Raw genomic sequence first — 19,852 nt, forward strand, 5'->3', positions numbered from 1 at the left:
GGTGAGCGAAGAGAGGCGAGAAGGCGGGATAAACACCGCCGTTACTTCCGGCTTCGTTTGAGGCTTCACCTCTTTCTGCTTCCGCTGTTGTTTAAATGCGTTGTTAGACAAAGTAGACCGCTTTTTTTGGCTATTAAACGTGTCTGACTTCCAGTTTATGTGGACAATAGGAAAGAAAACATTATCAACATGTTTTGAACTGAATAATGTGTAACTGCTTTAAAAAATAAAACCTGTGAAGCCCTTTGAATAAAGTAAAAATTAAACAACAACCAAACAAATATTTAAAGAACCCAACAAACACGTGTTAAGATTTATATAAAACACTATTTTAAATGATAATGTTATATGTTTTTTCCACAAAAGACCTTCAGTGACATCTTCCTCCTCTGCTTCATTAAAAAATAAAAATGAATGTGTAATATATTAAAAATATGCCAAGAAAATTACACAGAAGTTACAGAAAGCTTTCCATACCTTTTTTCACCTGCACTGGAATTAATTTCAACCCACCTCTCTGTCAGCTAAAGTTTGGCAGCAAACCTTACCCTGTGCAAGATGAGTTCATTGTTGTAGTTATTTACAACAACGTGGCTCATTATTAAACACCATATCATTGAGTTAATGTAAAGAAAATGTAACGCAGCATATTTTAATTGAGTATAAATAAAACACACATGCTACACACTAATTAGGGCAGTTGAACCCATTTAGTTTCATTTTAAGTCTTTTATTTCCAGCAAGCTGGTGGAGTTTCTTTCTTACTATCTCTCCAAAATCTCTCTGAGTGAGTAACACATTCATACTCAGACACACTCACAGCTGTTGACTGGTGTTGGAATTAAAGCAGGGCCTTTGTGGCCAAAACATCACCTGTGAAAATTCTTTCACCCCTCACACATAAGCCTCCTCAAATAAAAGCTGACTACGGCAGGAACAAAATGTGATGCTCATAAGTACGCTACACAGAGATGAACAAACTCAGTGGTTACTTGTAGTTTTTTGTTTCATTGTAGTCAGTCAACATGCTGGATGGTTTGTCATACAGTGTTTTTATGATGTGATTTGATACCTATGTTCCAGAAATAGTGATTTACAATGCCAGTTATCCCCCAGGGTCAATCTGAACAGGTGAATACCATTAAAGGGTTCCAGGGTTATAACAACACAGTTCTGTAGAAAAGCCATTGTTCAATAAATAGGTTATTTTGATAAATCACAGCTGTGGTCACAAAGTGGTTTCTAAATCCAGAAAAATCCAATCTTAGAGCGAGCTCCAATGTTTTTCCCCATTCACAAAATTATCAGTAAAAGCAAAATTTACTCAAACACTGCCTCCCCCCTTCTCATAAGTAAGAGATTTCAGAGGTTTGTTCCTTATCAGAGCCTACTAGGACATTTCTAAAGACAAATTACGCAGCAGTACGGGAAATACTATGCATGTTTAAAAAAAAACCAAACACGCACATTCTGTAAAAGCAAGTAAACAAGGGAAATGTTTGATTTAGTGAGATATTAAAAAGTGCTGAGTACAGGTATGTGAGAATCTCCCCTTTCTGCTGTTTCTGTTTGGATTTATTTATTTCACAACTTTTACTGATTAGTTATCTTGAATCAGTCCACATGAATACATTTCCTGTAAGTGTAAATATAGAAATGTGAATAATGATGCAGCACTTTTTTTAATAGGTAGAAACTCTAGATAGATACTGTAGAAACTCGATAGGAAGCGCTGATATCACAAATATGAGGGGAATTAAGGTAGGAGTGCTTGTACACCCTGGGTAAACAACTTTTAATTACAAAATAACTAATACATCTGAAGAAGTTATAAAATTATTCCTCTGAATAACTTGAACAACTCCAAATGAATTATATTCTACATATTCACACATCATATGAATCTCCCAATAAACATAGTTGCAGATTCCATACATAGTACAGTGTAGCATTTATAGTGTTTTGTGTATGTGAGTGTGTGTGTGTGTGTGTGTGTGTGTGTGTGTGTGTGTGTGCGTGTGTGTGCGCGTGTGTGTGTGTGTGCGTGTGTGTGTGTAGTCTGGACTGATGATAGCTTTTATCCTGTGGTCAGATGAACAATTCATTCTCTCAACCTGTTGACTTCACGCGTACCTGCCTCTCTCTCTCTTTCTCTTTCTCTTTCTCTCTCTCTCTCTCTCTCTCTCTCTCTCTCTCTCTCTCTCACACACACACACACACACACACACACACACACACACACACACAGACACACACACACACACACACACACACACACAGACACATATAAAAGGTTTCAGTCTGTCGTCCTGCATTCAGCTCACTGTTAAGAGAGAAGGTGATGTGCCAGGACCTTTTCCAGTCTGAGTGCAAACCCTATGGCACAGTCTGAATAACTTCTTGAAAAACAAATTTTCATTTTGACTTCCACCAAAATGTCAGGGGACTCTTTGATAGCTGGCTCCTTTGTGGCAGCAGACTATGTGGTGTTTGCTCTCATGCTGGTGGTGTCCGCTGCAGTCGGGGTCTACTATGCCTGGTCGGACAGGGGCCAGAAAAGCTCCGGGGACTTCCTAATGGGGGGCCGCAGCCTGACAGCCCTGCCTGTCTCCCTGTCATTGACTGCCAGCTTTATGTCAGCCATCACAGTGCTGTCCAACCCGGCTGAGGTAAGGTTACTGTAGATAAGCTTCTAACTTGAGTCTCAAGGGGAAAACACAGAAATGATCTGCTTGTGGTTGTATTTTTTTCAATGAAATGCATCCCACAGTAGGTTTCCTTGTTTTAAAATATTTGAAGGAAATCAGAGACACTATAGGATAGAGCTGCAATGAAATCAAATAATCACTTTTGGCATTTTTTTAAGCAAAAATGATGAATATTCAGTGGTGGCACTTTATCTAATCTGTGTCATAAATGATAGTAAACTGAATATCTTTGGATTTTGGAGTGTTAACGGAAAAAAGTCACCTTGACTTTTAAGAAAATATGATGGATATTTTTCTGTTTATTCTGACATTTTTATTGCCAGACGATAAATGAAGGAAATAGTCAGCAGATTAGCCTTACTACGAGAGAGAGAAGCAGTCATGCGTGGGGAATAAAACATATTGACTCCCAGACTTGTTTAAAAAATGTAACTTATCAGCACTCATGCAAAAATAGGGAAAATTCCAACATACATTTTAAAGTGATTCAATCAGACCATGTAATTGCAAATTGTACAAGGAATTTATTACAGCTCTAGCAAAAAGAAATGTCATTATTATTGGTATTATATTAATAGCAGGTAAATATCAATATAACCATACAGTAAATCTTTAAATAAAATCCCACTAGACTGAATATAAACAATGGGTGATTTCATTCCTTTATTATTTGCTGCTGGGCAGTAGATACATTTGGGGTTCTTTATATGGCTTTGTGATGCCAGTTTATATATCGTAATGTACATATCAGTGTTCATGTGGCTACTTAACCTTGCTAAGGTAAATTCTTTTATTAATTACCTTGTGATAACTTTGTCAAAATCATACACAAACATGACTAATTTATAATATATGTATTTGGTCTGTAGGTGTACCGCTATGGAGCCAGTATTGGATTCTATGCTCTCTCCTATGTAATAACAATGGTGGTCACATCTGAGGTCTTTCTCCCAGTCTTCTACAGGCTGGCCATCACCAGCACTTATGAGGTGAGAGTAGTTTTGTGTTTATGTGGCACTGTGTTCATATTTTTGTGGCTGTATTGTATTCATAAAAAAATCACGAAGTAGGTCAAATGTTGTGTTTAGCTTTTAAATACTAGAGGAACTGACCCAGATATTTGAGCACTATTGTCTTACTGTGCAAATAAAAAGTTGGTGTAACAAACTTTGGTTAAAAAAGACACTAGAAGACCATAGAGCACGTTCTTGTTGTATTCTGAGATAAACATGGCTCTGGTCCAAAAAGAAAAGAGGTGTGTTGAAACTTGGCTAATACAGTCCATACAAATGAGTAGCTGCTTTTGTGTTAAGCAATTTATAATAGTTGGATGGATATGACTTCTTGGACTCGCATGCCAAAATGTTACCCTGACCTGATATGACTCAAATTTATCACATTTCTGATAGTAACCTCTTACATTGTTTGTCTTTTTCTTTCTGTTTCATGCCTCTGCTAAGTATCTGGAGCTACGATTCAATAGAGCAACCCGTCTGCTGGGAACAGGGCTCTTCATTGTTCAGACAGTGAGTAAAAGGCCAGTCAACACATAATGACAAGGTTTGGACCACTGTGGCTCAAACCATAAACCCTTTATCTGACTGTCATATATGTCTGTATCTTCTCTTTCTCCCTTACAGATCCTCTACACTGGAATTGTCATTTATGCGCCAGCTCTTGCATTAAACCAAGGTATGTTGTTTTCAGTGCAGAGTGGTCAGGTTCATATAACATTCCTACATGAGGGCACTTAAAGCTGCTCGGTTTTGCTCAGTGAAGTGTGCCTGCCTCTTATTCCAGTAACTGGTATGGATCTGTGGGGTGCAGTCATTTCAACAGGCGTGGTCTGTACCTTTTACTGCTCAATGGTATGTAAGAACATTTTTCTATGCACATAATCAAATTGGAATACCTATGGATTGTCAAGGTGAAAATAATAGTAATAAAATTTGTATAGCACCTGTAATACAAGAAAAATGCAGCTTAAAGTGCTTTACAACCAAAAGAAATCACATTCACATTTAAAAAATGAGCGTAAAAACATGTAAAAGATGGAAAATAAGACCCACTTGATAATATTAATAAACATGAGATATAATAAAATGGAAATATGATACATTGCGTGAGTACTTCAGTGGTGGTAATTTAGGACTTAATAAGCATAAACCTGAAGTATTTTGCCAATCTGTAAATTGGCACCTAGATCAATGAAGCCATAATCTTACAGAACCTTCCTTTTCCCAAAATTGATAATGGTTTTATATGACTTGGAAGCTTTTTAGGAAACAGTGCCCCCGACAATCTCTCCAATGGCAATGACACATTTCTTTTCCTACTGATGGAAGAATAATTATTTGGAATTATCAGCTTTTAGCCTAAATATATCAAGTCTTAGTGATTGGTTGGCATGCTTGAAGTTTGCTTGATTTGAATTTATAATAGATATCTATTTGTGGTCTGCATTGTTACAGGGTGGTCTGAAGGCGGTGGTATGGACAGATGTGTTTCAGGTAGGCTCCAGGTTTGAAAGCAAACACATAACAGGTGGTTGGGGAGGAATTAGTGGTACTTCACTTTAAGATCTGGGAGGGGACTTGTGGTCAAAATGATTGGCCAAGTCAGGGATCACTGTACATGTGTCATAACTTGTTTTGGTTTCCGGTGGTTTACCAGTGTTTCATACACAGTAAGTACATCACTGAAGCAAGAGTCCTACTAACAAACTCCTTACATTTCAGAATAATGCATTGTTTATTATCCATTTACAATAGTTTAAGTGCAACAGACTGGTCAAATTAGAACTGGTACCAAGATCAAACCAGATTGTGTATGCATATTAAAACTATCTTCAATGTTCCTCTGTAGGTTGGTGTTATGCTTGCAGGCTTCTTGTCTGTCATCATCAGGTCTGTGGTTATACAAGGTGGAATCTCCCCCATCATTTTAGATTCACAACAAGGAGGGAGACTCAACCTTTGGGAGTGAGTATGATTAAGAGTGAAGATACTAAGTTTCTAGGGCTCTAACATTCAATAGATAGTAGCAGAGGAGAAAGATGCACTATAACTAGTTCTTTTGCCTAAATTTAAGACTTTCAGTACATAGTTTGCAGCCCTTATATACACAATTCAAGGTTCAGGTTGAAGTGTCAAGACTTGTCAATAAATCCTGAATGATCATGTAGCTTTGCAAATATTTGTTTTAACTCTGGTATTTATGCTTCTTTGTTTAAAGACGGTTTCATGGTAATAAAATTGTAAAAGTTACAAGTTCATCAAGTTCTCAAGATTGCATAATTTGCTTGCTATGCTTTTTAACCGCTCAGCTACTGTAGGCACCTATGTGAGGTTCTTTTAAGGACAACATATATTTGTTGGTTGTGTCAGTCAGAGCATCCAGCCTCCAAAGTATGAGGCTGAAAAATCATGATATTCCTGGCAGCAACTGAACAACATTTAACGTAAAGTTACTGCCGAAATTCAAACCAAATTCTCTTTATGTTTCATCAGTTTTGACACGAACCCTCTGAGGAGACACACTTTTTGGACCATAACCATTGGAGGGACCTTTGTCTGGGTCAGTATCTATGGGATCAACCAGTCCCAGGTTCAGAGATACATCTCCTGCAAGAGCATCAAACATGCCAGACTGTGAGTTTTATTTTGATATTATATCCCCATTGAAATAAATATCAGTGACAAACTTCACAATCACTACTACTCAGTCAGTCAAACATGGAGTAAAGCACTCTAGTAGAGAACAGGATAACAATATCTCCACATTTACCTTGAGAAATATTAATTACCCAAATTTCTGGTAATTGTGCACATTAATATAAATCTGGTTTACATGATGTTTTTCCTTTATTCAGATCTCTGTACATCAACCTGATAGGTCTGTGCGCCATCCTGCTGTCTTCAGTGTTTGCAGGGATGTGCCTCTACTCAGTCTATAAGAACTGTGACCCATGGACAGCTAAAAGAGTTTCAGCTCCAGATCAGGTACAATGGAGAGTTACATAGCATAGCTGAGGGTTACTGTGATCATTGTGCTTACAATTCACACAGAAAACACAGAGACATTAGAAAGAAGACCAATAACCATATAATGCTGGAGGACTACAACCAATCCGATCATGTCTATTGTCACTCTCTCACTGCAGCTGATGCCATATTTGGTGATGGACATCTTGGGAGACTTTCCTGGCCTTCCTGGACTGTTTGTTGCAGCAGCATATAGCGGATCTCTGAGGTTTATACTCAAGTTATTTTGTATATCTGATTGTGTTCACAGAAGAAAAAAAAGCCGTATTGGTTGCTATTATGTTAGAAATTTGATGATGATTTGATGATTCTTTGAATTACTTGTGCAAATCTGTTGTTATATCAACTGCAGCACAGTGTCCTCCAGCATCAATGCATTAGCTGCAGTAACTGTAGAGGATCTGATCAAACCATACACTAAGATGTCTGAGAAGCACCTGTCCTGGACCTCAAAAGGACTGAGTAAGTGGATTGTCCTCATATACAGTATGTGCTGTAGGCCTATAGGAGCATAATGTGTTGTTTGTTTGTCACTATCTGACACATTGTTGTTTGCAGGTCTCTTATATGGAGTTTTATGCATTGGGATGGCTGGACTGGCCTCACTCATGGGAGGGATCTTACAGGTAGTGTGTGTTAATGAATGTGTTAATGTAGAGGCATAGCAATCTCTGAATGTGGAGGTAGATATAATTGTTACCTGTAAATCTTTTTAATTTAGATATAATCACATTTTAATTTCCACTGCAATTTGACAGATCATAGGAATGAATCCTGCAATGTAAGTGATATATGTCTCCTTACACAGGCAGCCATCAGCATCTTTGGGGTCACTGGAGGTCCTTTACTTGGCATGTTTGCATTGGGTATCTTTTGTCCATTTGCCAATTCTAAAGTAAGTCCCTACTGATCTCACTGTAGTTTTTGCTTCATGTAATGGCTGTTACCCATGCTGACATTAAATAAGGTCATGAGTCCAGCATAGTTAATGAATTTTCCTCCTCCTTTGATCTGCTGTTCATTTTAAGGTTGCAGTTAACAGTTTTTCTTAACACTTAATTCTCATTATATCTTTATTAAATGATATATAAATTACCCAGTAAAATGTAAAAGATATTGATAAATGTATACAGTGAATCATATACATGGTTGCAATTTCTTTTAGTTTCTGTTAGCTTAGCAACAAAAAAGGTCAATTATTAATTTTGTGGATAAAATTGAAAAAGCAAGCAAACCTCAGCACCAAAACAGCCAATTTTTATTGTGTTTGCTATAAAAACTGTTAAAACCAATAATAATTTAATACATTCTGTTAGTCAGCAAATTGACCAATCAACTAATTTTTTACTTTAGCATTCCCAATGATTAAAATGTCTTTTAGGGAGCTTTGTCAGGTCTTCTGTCAGGATTGGCTGTTTCTCTGTGGGTGTGCATTGGAGCCCAAATATACCCTCCCACTCCTGAGATGAGCCGACCACTGCCTCTGACCACTCAGGGTTGTAACTTCACAACTACAAACAACTTCAACTGGACCTCCACCCCTCTGTCAGCAGAACCAAGCCTCTTCACCACATCCCCTACACAGATCAGTGGTGGCAAGTAAGTGTGGAACTGGCTGAGACTGATTATGTTGCAAGGTTATTTTGAATTTATAAGGATGCAAAATTAGATGCAAAATGGCAGCGTAAGGACATTGTCAGATCTTTAGTAAATAGTGAAGATGCAGTTGGAATGAAAGGTATCCAAGTGACAATAAATTATCAGGTGACTTTCATTTGCACAGAAAAGTTAGATAGATGTAGCCTTATAAGTTCACACTATTACAAATATCCCATTACTGCATAATCTTGAATAAACCTGTCTAAAGTTTAAATTGCACAGAACATTCATAGGGAGAAATATTGAACTGTTATTATCACACTTTTGTCTGTATGTGCAAGATTTCAATTCTCATGCAACATTCTCTGAACACGTGCTATTTTCTCCCATCACCAGGGATCCACTGGCAGATAACTGGTACTCAATGTCCTACCTTTACTTCAGTCCCATTGGAACCATAATAGCTATCAGTGTGGGACTGATAGTCAGCCTGTGTACAGGTAAATTACATGTGTTGTGTTGTAATCATTTTTAGATACCTGTATGTTAGATTGACATTTTTCTGAAAAAAGCTCATCAGATATCATTATAGTACTGTTTGTGATTAACTTGAAGATTTTGAATGTGCTCTCTTATATTTGCAAATTACAATTTCAGGAGGCTTGAAGCTGAGAGCGGAATCGAGGCTTACCTTAATGAAAGAAGATACAACTCTCTATTACCTATTCAAGTTTTTCCAAGAGAAAGTAAGTTTCGCAGAAGTGAGCCAATGTCAAAAGCTATAGACTGATAACAGCTCCTGACTTACTGTCGTTTTCTCTTCTCTCTCTCGAGGTCATGAGACGAACAGGGAAGCTTGACCTGACAGAGGACAGAGAGAAGAAATTTGGCAACACGAATCGTGCTTTCTGTGACGTTGAGCTGGACTTAACAAAAAGAAGCATTCCCACATGAAATACAACAAATGTTTGTTATAAAATGAAATCATCACCATCAACCTATGGTCTAATTCAAGAAATGCTGATGAAGGAACTGAACCAAAAATGAATGGCATGGCTATCTGTATATATATAAGTTATTAAAACCTGTCACTGTTTTAAATAAAACTTGTTGGGCAAACTCTTTAGACAACAGGTCAGGTAAATCTAAATTGCCTGTATATATGAATGTGAGTGTGAATGGTTTCCTGTCTATATGCATTAGCCCTGTCACAGACTGGTAACTGCATAAACAGGTATAAATAATACATGGGTGGATTTATTTTATTTTTTGTTCTCTATCACATTATAGGCCCATCAAAACACATAGGGAGGATATCTATGAACCCTGATTGAAACAACCCTTTGAAAATGAGCACTACAATAAAGCACTATAATAAAATATTGATTCTGAACGTCCATACAAGCGTGTAAGAAAAGGAAAATGTGAAATGGATAATTGCATTTATACATATGCATACACATTCATATTTACATTTTCATTTTCAAGTTTACATGATCATTTTAAAAATGTAATATTGTGTTTTTTTATATTGAGTATACTATTAAAAGTATTTTCAATGTCCAGCACATTTGTGTACATGTATTTTGACATTTATTGTATTGAATGTGTGTGATTCTATTTCAATATCTGTGTACATCAGCCTTCTTGGTGTCTCCAGTGTTGGCACAAATGAGTATCTGCTCTCTGTGAGGGAAATATTTGTGATTCCTGGGTCAGTGTCTGGTTATTTTCTATCCTGGGAGCAGTAGGTCATGACCAGTCTCTTTCAGAGCAGTTCATCTCTGTCTAATGAGGTTGGTTTGGATAATAAGTGTCTAGATAAGGCTGGCTGTCTCCTATGGCAACCAAGGTCAGGTGGTGATATGCTGTGCTCTGTGCAGACCCTCAGAATGGCCGACCTGTCAAAGTCTTTTAAAAGCCTTTAAATCATATTAACTGAGCGATCATTTTCCAAATGACCACTTGGTAGCGTGCATGAGCTTAGTGATTATAACCATAATGACTTGCTGAAAACATTAGCATTTCTAGAGAGAAGTTTACACTTTTTGAATGGGATCTTTCTGTGGTAGTTTATGCTTTTCTGAGAATCTTCAAAGTCATAAAGGTAAGAGTAATCACATATAGCCATGTCATGCCATTAGTGCGTTGCCTTCCCTTGACGGCTGGGACTATGGCTCGGATCTCCCATAGGGGCAATCTGGGCAAGTGCCCAGGGGGCCACGATCAGAAAGGGGCCCTCCGTGATGGAAAAAAAAAAGACTCTTTTTTGTGTTGTTGGTTTTTGTTCACAGAAATAGGCACACTCTCTTGATATTGATCTTTATTGTTGCTTTCGTGGAAGAAAATCAAGTCTCATGATTGACTGTTTCATTTCTCATTTTGACGGCTGGGAAAATGGTGATTGGTCAGCATGGCACAATACTCTGTGGTCAGTTTGTATCATTTGGTGTGTGGGAGAAATGATCACTTATGTATGGTTATATATGTATGGCTATAACCTAAAGACCAGTGTGGAAGTCAAAAAAAGAGAAAAAAAGTCCCGTGAATAAAGTTGCATTAAGGAGATTTTCAGTGCTCTCTCTGATGTTTCGAGTTTGAGTTTGTGAAGGGGTTGACGATTAGTACCTGATCTCTGAATTTGAAAAGAGAAAGGCAAGAAAGATGAACCTGTAATGGTAAGAACCATTATTCTGTGTGTGCATTTAGTAACAGTATCTGTTATGATTGACCAGATAATGTTATCTGGTCATCCACGATATATATTAGATATGCTGTTTGCTTAACATGTCTTGCATTACTGTAGTGTGATGCTGCTAAAGGCCTATGTTTGGGAGTTGAGTTCTCACATTATATGTTGGTTTGTGCAGTGTGTGAAGTTGCCTCGCTCACTTAGTGACTCTTATTTTGAAACCTGCATTCAGCAGTGCTGTGTGATTGTTGTCACTCAGTCACATGAATCAATCATAACTGTTGTGCTGTCTGCTTGGGTTGGGTGGTTTTCAGAGAACACTAATATTACCATCGTCTTCACAGATGATTTAATCCATTGTATCATTGTCCTGTGATCTGTGAGTGCAGCAACATTTCAGCACTTGGTTTATTGAATCTCTCTCTCTGTGTGTGTGTGTGTGTGTGTGTGTGTGTGTGTGTGTGTGTGTGTCTGGAAAACAGTAACTACTCTGGGCCTCTTTACTTCTTCTACCTCTCTGGAATACTACGATGCAGACTACACAAGCTGTAAATCAATGCCCTGTTCCTTTTATTTACCTGCTGAATGCGACACACACACACACACACACGGTAGATAAGAAGTAGGTTGTTTTTTGTTGCTGTTCAGTGTTGAGTGAGAAGATTATGTATCAGGATTCCCATATAAGAACATCTTAGTTTGAACTAGTTTGTGCATAACTTTTTGAATAATTTTGTTTCTAGTTCTGCTCTGACTTCAATCAAAATGTCAGGGGACTCTCAGGTAGCTGGCTCCTTTGCGGTAGCAGACTATTTGGTGATTGCTCTCATGCTGCTGGTGTCAGCCGCTGTCGGGGTCTACTTTGCCTGGGTGGACAGGGGCCGAGGGACCTCAAGGGACTTCTTAACTGGGGGCCGCAGAATGACCGCCTTGCCTGTCTCCATGTCCCTGACTGCCAGCTTCATGTCATCTATCACAGTGCTCTCCAACCCAGCAGAGGTAAAGTTATACCAGAGACAATGCTTTATATTGAATTTCAAATACAAAAAAGTAATCAGAAAAGTAATTTTATGACAGATATATTACAAGGTTGTGCCTGTTTTTGTCAGAGCTGTAGAGGTGTCAATAGACAGAAATATCTATTTTCATATAAAATCCCACAAGTCATGCTCACTTAACAGGAACAAGAGATTCAATATTTGCAGTTATATTGTGTAACGTGTTGTATGTATCCATAATATTTGGCTCAAAAATGATTGAGGTCAGTATCACATCAGGACAATGACTATGAAAACATTGAATTACAGTTCCAAGTATGACTTGATTAAATATTACCCACTATCAGGGCTAAAGACTTACACAACTCAACTAGCTGAACGTATTAATCAGAAATATTTAAATATACAAGAAAATTTAAAAATGCACTTAAATGGTTGTATAGTTTTAATGAAGAACTACAGTATATGGTCTTAAGGACAATACACTGAACTGTCTTGCTTTACGTGTCAAAGTGTAGATTGTACTCTTCATATCAGTGTTTCACCTACTCTGATATTATTTAAAAACTGATCAATGTTTGATTGCCTTGTGTTTGCCAATTTAATGGAAAACTTATTTAATTCAAAAGGTTTTTAATCTTTAGGTTTACCGTTATGGAGCTATCTTTATATTTTTTGGTCTTGCCTATGCTTTGACAATGGTGATCACATCTGAGGTCTTTCTCCCAGTCTTCTGCAGACTGGGCATCACCAGCACATTTGAGGTGAGTCTGGATTTGAACGGTGCCCTTTGATTAGTATGTTTCAGAAAATTCAATATGATTACTCATTACATGACATGCCTGTGTGAAGTCAGATTTTATATACAATAGATAAATGTTTCATTAACCTTCAGTAACACTGTAAGAGAGTCATTTTAAAATGTCACACTGCAAGCCCATGTGCGCCTGCTTCCATTATTCAAATACTGACACTAACATACCAACAGACTTTTATTTAGCCATTTTCTGTCATTGTCATGCCTCTGTTATAAGTATCTGGAGCTGAGATTCAACAGAGCAACTCGTCTGCTAGGAACTGTGCTCTTCATTATTCTGACAGTGAGTAAGATGTCAGTTAACACATAATTAAACTGGGTAAAAACTTCATTGAAGGATAATGATGTATGTTGTTCTCTCTCTCTCCCTTTCAGATCCTCTATACTGGAATCATTGTTTATGGCCCAGCTCTTGCTTTAAGTCAAGGTATGTTCTTTTCACACCAATATACAATGATTACCCCTTACACCTTCTTGGTTTTGCATCTTTGAGTGACTACTGAATGATACACTGCTCTCTCTCCAGTTACTGATATGGACCTGTGGAGTGGTATTATTTCAACAGGCATCATCTGTACTTTTTACTGCACATTGGTTAGTATATAAATAAATACAAAACACACTTAAGCACTGCTGATTGATGGTTGACGTCACAGAGATTTTCTTTGGATACATGTACATGAATGAATAGGTTTACAGCACCTGATTGTGGCCCATTTTTGTTACAGGGTGGACTGAAGGCAGTGGTGTGGACTGATGTGTTCCAGGTAGATTACACAAAGACTTATTGCTGCAGTATGACAACACAATAGGGATGTTAATTTTTAGTAAGCAGGCATGAGATTTCTATTCATTTCTATTTGTTAGATGTCTATATTCATGTTAAATATTCTGTACACCAGAGTTTTCTACACAGCAGCATAGACCACAACAGAAAAAGACAAATAAATTATCACTATTGTCAAAGGAAATAGAAAAAGTCCAGAACACAAGCATGTTTGTGTCATATTTTGGAATAAGACAGTATAAATAATCAATGTAAAAGTAACTTATGCAACAAACTGGTAGAATTAGATCCAAGAGCAGAGTAGATGTGGCAACTAACAGGTTTCCTATTTTATGTTCTAGATTGGGATAATGCTTGCAGGCTACCTGTCTGTCATCATCAAGGCTGTGGTCTTACAAGGAGGAGTCCTCACCATCATTTCAGATTCACAACAAGGAGGGAGACTTAACTTTTGGGAGTGAGTATGTTAAAGAATCAGAATATTTAGTGGTTGGGGTTTAATAACACATTTGGTTCAAATCTTTCATCTCAGATTTGAGGAAGAGTTATTTTTTGGGACTGGCAAGTAACAACTTTTAAACACTGACTCTGAACAGACAACTATGAACTTCAATAACCATCTTATTATTGTGTTTTACCAGCTTTGATATAAACCCCCTGAGGAGACACACTTTATGGACCATAATCATTGGAGGGACATCTTGCTGGGTCTGTGCGTATGGGACCAACCAAGCCCAGGTTCAAAGATACATCGCCTGCAAAAACATCACTCATGCGCGAGTGTGAGTCACATATTCCTAGGGAGTATTAATTGCACACTGGGTTGATATTTCCCTTGGTGCCTCCATAAACAATCTTACACTTTATTGAACTTTTAAATGAAAAATAACTTTTCAAAAAGGATTAAGCAAGTAATTCGTAATACTGTGTAGTGATTTTTAACAGGAGTTGTGTTTTTTTTCTTCCCTTGTACATTTTCAAATTCTAAACATGGCTTCACAAATGTATGCATTTGTTAAGTGACACGATTAGATCACCAGTTCAAGTCTTGCTGGAGGACCTTGTTGTGTGCCATCCTCTCCACTGTTAAGTTCAGTGCTGTTCACACACAAGATGACAGTCATACTTTAAGAGCTGTATAATGCACATATTTTTGACAGTGTGCTACTGTTTGATACTGTTTACTGCTGTTTGCCCCTTTAATTTTATATTCATGATTGCAATACATATCCATCCTAAGAATACCAAGCCTATCCAGTAAGGATAATGGTACATTTGTTCAGTATTCAAAGTATGCTCTAAATCTTGGGTAATGTAAAAAGATAACTCTGAGGTGGTGAAATGCATATTCTAATGAATGCTTCAACTAATAGGCAGCAAAGGGATGGGGTTTGTCTGGCCAAGAATAGAGTCCATGATTATGGACTTCATAAAGTTTATCAGCTCCAACATTAAGGGCAATAACACCAGAGGCTTTGTGCGATAAACAAGATTACATCATCAGCATATAGTTATAAGCGATGCTGTTTATTCAACCCTGGAGTGTGTAAATGAAGTTTAGTTTCTAGTTGCTTCAGCCACTGGTTTGTTCATTACTAGATATTGTTGTCAACAACTTATAGGTCCATCTTTGCTACTGAAAGCTTTTTTCAGTGTCCAATCTCACGACTACTGTGTTAGACTGATCATCTTGTAATACTTGAATGTGTTTATATGCATGTATTTTACTATTTGTTATACATCTCTTTCTATTTCCAGATCTGTGTACCTCAGCCTGTTAGGTCTGTGTTCCTTCCTGGTGTCTTCAGTGTTTGCAGGAATGAGCCTCTACTCAGTATATAAAAACTGTGACCCATGGACAGCTGGAATGGTTTCTACACCTGATCAAGTATGATACACAGCACATGTTAGAGCACTGATGTGCAATGGCACCATTTGATTTCCATCAAATAAAGCCAAAAAACAATATACATGGTCTATATACTATACATTTACCGACCGACTCTAAAGGCAGATTTTTATGAGAACATATTGTGAGACTCCAATCCTTCTTATCAAGTATTTTAACCCAGTGTCACTTCTCTTCTGCAGCTGATGCCATATTTAGTGATGGACATATTGACAGACTATCCTGGCTTACCTGGACTGTTTTTTGCAGGAGTATATAGCGGCTCTCTAAGGTTAAGGCTAATCTTCAATTCTCAAATACTTTATACAGTGTATCGATAATATATTAAATGTAATTGATTTGATCATCATTGTATATCAACCTATCATACTTTATACAGGACTCTAAAGGAGCGCTGAATAATACACGTTTTGTTGTTCCTGATTATTCTTGTTTTTTTGCTTTCCTCTTCATCTGCAGCACTGTGTCCTCCAGCATCAACGCAATGGCTGCAGTGACTCTAGAGGATCTGATCAAACCATACACTAACATGTCAGAGAGACAACTGTTCAGGCTCTCTAAAGGACTGAGTAAGTGGAGTGTCCTCATTAACAGTATCCTGTATGTTAACATAATGAGTTGTATGGTAACATTAGTATGTGACTGTGGCTGTAATTACTAACTAAAATGTCCAGGATTAAAATTCTCATCCAATATTATTTGCAGGTTTCTTTTATGGGATTTTATGTATCTGCATGGCTGGACTGTCCTCAGTCATGGGAGGGATGATGCAGGTAGAGTAGATCTTTTAATACACAAGGATCAAAATTTATGGAAAAACAAAACATAGGACAGGTGGTGAGGTGACCATCTTCATATTGTGTTTTTGAGGCAGAGCTGTAGATGTGTGTCTCCTTAAACAGACATCTGCGAGTATCGGTGGGCTCATTGGGGGTCCTTTACTTGGCCTGTTCACATTGGGTATCCTCTGTCCATTTGCCAATTCAAAAGTAAGTAGCTTTTGTAGTATCTGTTCTGCCTTATGTCTTGTGCAGTAAATTATTTTACGTGCCGTTTTTTTCTTTAGGGAGGTTTGTCAGGTCTTGTGTCAGGGTTAGTTGTGTCCATGAGTGTAGGCCTTGTAGCTGTGATATCCCCTCCCCCTCCTTCGATGACCAGACCTCTGCCCCTGACCACTGAGGGTTGTAACTTCACCACTACAAACAGCCTCAACTGGACGTCCACTGCTCTACCAACAGAACCCAGTTCCACTCCCACATCCCCTGGACAGATCGGTGATGGCAAGTAAGAGTGTAACTGGCAGTGACGAATGAATAAATCATCTAATTATATAATTATTGTTAGAGCAAGAGAGTAGTTCAGTGTAAAATCAGATAGGATAATCAGTTCTGCCGGTCTGCTGGCAGTATTTAGCATTCCCAGAAGAAATAAGGGTAATGTTTAACTAAAATGGTACACATCAGCCATGAAATGGAGAACCATCGAGACATCTGAGGCTATCACAATTAATCCTGTGGGTCTGCAAAACAATTCATGACAATCTATCCAATAGTGATTCTGGCCAGCCTGAAACATCTCAATAACTATTAGATCGATTTTCAAGACATTTTCTATGTCTATGCTGTAATCAGATTCACATGCCAAAACTCTAATTTTACAGATTACTTTCCATTACATTATAAATCTCTGTTGCTTATCTAAATCTCTACTGGAGAGAACAGAACATGCTTAAATGAAAATGAACCAATATGCAGTATTTTCTCTCACCAACAGGCCTCTGCTGGAAGATAACTGGCTCACTCCTTCCTATCTTTACTTGAGTCTCATTGGAGTAGTAACAGCTATCAGTGTGGGAATGATAGTCAGCTTGTTAACAGGTAAATAAATACATTCTGTTAGCCTCATTTGCACTGAAATCAGATACTTGCATGGCTATCACTTATTCTGGATAAAATACATTGGGTAAGATATCAGATGTCATTGTTGATGGTGTTTTTGTGTTAAGGAGGCTTGAAGATGAGGGCGGAAGCGAGGTTTACATTGATGAAAGAAGACACGACTTTCTATCATCTATTCAAGTTCTTCAAGGACAGAGTAAGTGCTGCAGTAGCAAAGCAATATGAAAAGCTATAGACCTACAACAACTGCTAACTTCTGCTTTGTGCTGTTCCTTCTTTAGGTCACGAGACCAACAGGAAGGCTTGACCTGACAAAGGACAAAGAGTATGTTAACAACATAGATCTTGCTTTCTGTAATACTGCACTGGACTTAACAAAAAGCAAGGTTCGCATGTGAAATCTAAGGAGGAAGCATAGGAGTTGGGGGCCAAACAACACCTAGAGCATCAGCAGGGGGTGGCAGGGAGAGATCCCTGCCATTGCTCCGCCACCAGGAGATGTACTGGGGTTAAAGGAGCGAAACATCCATGACTGGTGGTCCCCAGCTGATGACCCACTTAGGCCCTCAGAAGTGTTCTTAGGAGCACACCTGCATGAAAGGCACCGGAGGAGGTGCATCAGGCAGCAATGCCCAGCAGGTAGACCATCAACCTGTATCATGATGAGTCATACAATTTCCAAGATGTATTTTATCATGTGTTCTTATTACAAATGAAATGAGGAATCATATTAATCTTAGTCTAATACAAGACATTTCATGGAGGGATTTTAAGATCTTTTCCAGAATGTTTTAAGGCATATAAAACATTCAGCTTTACATGATAATTGTCTGATGTGTTTTTCCATAAAAATGTTTAACAACCTATAAATTCTACTCCTTTTCTGTCACTTTTTTTTCTCTGCTTTAAAAAAAAAGACTTTTAACTGCTGGACAATGCTGGATTTCTCCTACCTGTAAATGAAAAATTAAACACAAATTCCAGTTCTGACATTTACCTTATATTATATTAGATATTTCCTAAAAATGTGCTCTTCTTTAAAACTTAACACAGTGTTACATTCTAGATAATAAGTATCTAGTGTGTTTGACATTGTGTGACTGGGAGAACATGATCTACCGTTTCACATCATGTACCTGTGTGGAATGCTGAAACAAGAACATAAACATATTTAAAAGATGAAAGGTTTCAAGGTGGTTTTACGGCTCTACACTGTCGAGTGAGAGCTAGATGTGGAAACACTCAGAAGTTTTTGGTCTGATGCCAAAAATCAGGAGACTATCTGGTAGCATGACGCTGTAGTGTCTGCTGGCACTGATGTCTACTACACCTAGGTCAACAAAGGGCCAGCAAAACTCAATAAAGCCAAAGAAGCTCTATTTGTCTACTGGTCCTTTACTGCCAGCTTTTGTCAGCCATCCTAGTGCTGGTCTATCTAGCTGAGGTGAAGTTACAGTAGACAGCCTTAAAGTCCAAATGCAAGAATAACCTCTTCCTGACAAGTCATTTTGTTTTCTGGTCCAACATGATGAATGTTTTCTTTAACCTTCGTGTCGTCCACCCCGTCTGTTTTTACTGTTCGTTCGTTCGTTCCTTCCTTCCTCTGTCCTTCCTCGTTTCCTCCCTCCCTCCTACCTTCTTTCCTCCGTCCTTCCTTCCTTTCCTTCCTCCTTTCCTTGCTTCTTTCCTTTCCTTTTTTTCCTCCTTCCTCCCTCCTTTCCTTCCTTCTTCCTCCCTTCCTTCCCCATTTCCTTCCTTCTTCCTCCCTCCTTTTCTTCCTTCATCCTCCCTTCCTTCCTCCTTCCTCCCTCCTTTCTTTTTCCTCCCTTCCTTGCTTGACTCGAGGACAACAGGAGGGTTAAACAAGAACAACCTCTTTCAACAAGGTAACTTTTTTTTTTTTTTTTTTTAATTTGAAATAAAATGCATTTTCATCCACCTGACTTAGAATGGAAGTTGAATACTTTATGTCACACTGTAGTTTCAATTTGAACATTATTTATTTATTATTATTCACTAACAGAGAAATTCACTAGTTGAAAATATCTCTGGTCTGTTGAGAAAAGTGTGATTAGTCAGATGTGACTGTGGTGGTTACATAGTTGCATGATGGCCATCACCAACAAATATTAGATGAGTACAGCTTTGTATTTTGGTTTGAGATTAGCATGTGGTTTTATGATGTTTAGCAGTGTTTGCAGTTCTTTTCTATTCATAAAGCCATGAAATCAGAAAATGCATTTAAAACCTTGAAATTGACCAAGATATGAGACTGTTGCTGTCAAACTGAACATACTAGGTTGTCATTACAAGTACAACACTCTAAGTACTTTCAATTAGAAGAAAATAAAATCATGATGGTAACAGATTAAATGACCATAGTTAGTTCAATACAGAATTA

The 19,852-nt window shown here is 37.9% G+C and overlaps 2 protein-coding genes across 2 annotated transcripts; both read left to right on the plus strand.

The window, feature by feature from the left end:
- Nucleotides 1–2,419: 2,419 nt before the first annotated feature.
- slc5a8 (solute carrier family 5 member 8) lies at nucleotides 2,420–9,309 on the plus strand. The gene is made up of 17 exons (XM_053344228.1): nucleotides 2,420–2,669; nucleotides 3,578–3,697; nucleotides 4,169–4,234; nucleotides 4,349–4,400; nucleotides 4,509–4,576; nucleotides 5,180–5,218; nucleotides 5,574–5,689; nucleotides 6,218–6,358; nucleotides 6,580–6,709; nucleotides 6,871–6,959; nucleotides 7,104–7,213; nucleotides 7,310–7,377; nucleotides 7,560–7,646; nucleotides 8,133–8,350; nucleotides 8,747–8,850; nucleotides 9,008–9,096; nucleotides 9,185–9,309. Exons 1-17 carry the CDS (start codon nucleotides 2,436–2,438, stop codon nucleotides 9,302–9,304), a joined length of 1,851 nt encoding a protein of 616 aa, XP_053200203.1. The 5' UTR covers nucleotides 2,420–2,435; the 3' UTR covers nucleotides 9,305–9,309.
- Nucleotides 9,310–11,807: 2,498 nt separating this feature from the next.
- Nucleotides 11,808–17,849, plus strand: LOC128353534 (sodium-coupled monocarboxylate transporter 1-like). Its single transcript, XM_053314229.1, has 17 exons — nucleotides 11,808–12,041; nucleotides 12,685–12,804; nucleotides 13,075–13,140; nucleotides 13,233–13,284; nucleotides 13,384–13,451; nucleotides 13,586–13,624; nucleotides 13,986–14,101; nucleotides 14,286–14,426; nucleotides 15,403–15,532; nucleotides 15,736–15,824; nucleotides 16,013–16,122; nucleotides 16,259–16,326; nucleotides 16,456–16,542; nucleotides 16,620–16,837; nucleotides 17,327–17,430; nucleotides 17,559–17,647; nucleotides 17,733–17,849. Exons 1-17 carry the CDS (start codon nucleotides 11,808–11,810, stop codon nucleotides 17,847–17,849), a joined length of 1,848 nt encoding a protein of 615 aa, XP_053170204.1.
- The last annotated feature ends 2,003 nt before the right edge of the window (nucleotides 17,850–19,852 follow it).

This window comes from Scomber japonicus, chromosome 23 (assembly GCF_027409825.1).
Source record: "Scomber japonicus isolate fScoJap1 chromosome 23, fScoJap1.pri, whole genome shotgun sequence".
Taxonomy (NCBI): Eukaryota; Metazoa; Chordata; class Actinopteri; order Scombriformes; family Scombridae; genus Scomber; species Scomber japonicus.

What these genes read in the sequence shown, in the direction of transcription:
- LOC128353534 (XM_053314229.1), top strand. Translation starts at nt 11,808, where the DNA reads ATGTCAGGGGACTCTCAGGTAGCTGGCTCCTTTGCGGTAGCAGACTAT. An exon ending in GTACTTTTTACTGCACATTG is followed by an intron (nt 13,452 to 13,585) that starts GTTAGTATATAA and finishes TTTTTGTTACAG; the next exon opens with GGTGGACTGAAGGCAGTGGT. An exon ending in GGACAGATCGGTGATGGCAA is followed by an intron (nt 16,838 to 17,326) that starts GTAAGAGTGTAA and finishes TCTCACCAACAG; the next exon opens with GCCTCTGCTGGAAGATAACT.
- slc5a8 (XM_053344228.1), top strand. Translation starts at nt 2,436, where the DNA reads ATGTCAGGGGACTCTTTGATAGCTGGCTCCTTTGTGGCAGCAGACTAT. An exon ending in TGCTGTCCAACCCGGCTGAG is followed by an intron (nt 2,670 to 3,577) that starts GTAAGGTTACTG and finishes TTTGGTCTGTAG; the next exon opens with GTGTACCGCTATGGAGCCAG. An exon ending in TATGGACAGATGTGTTTCAG is followed by an intron (nt 5,219 to 5,573) that starts GTAGGCTCCAGG and finishes GTTCCTCTGTAG; the next exon opens with GTTGGTGTTATGCTTGCAGG.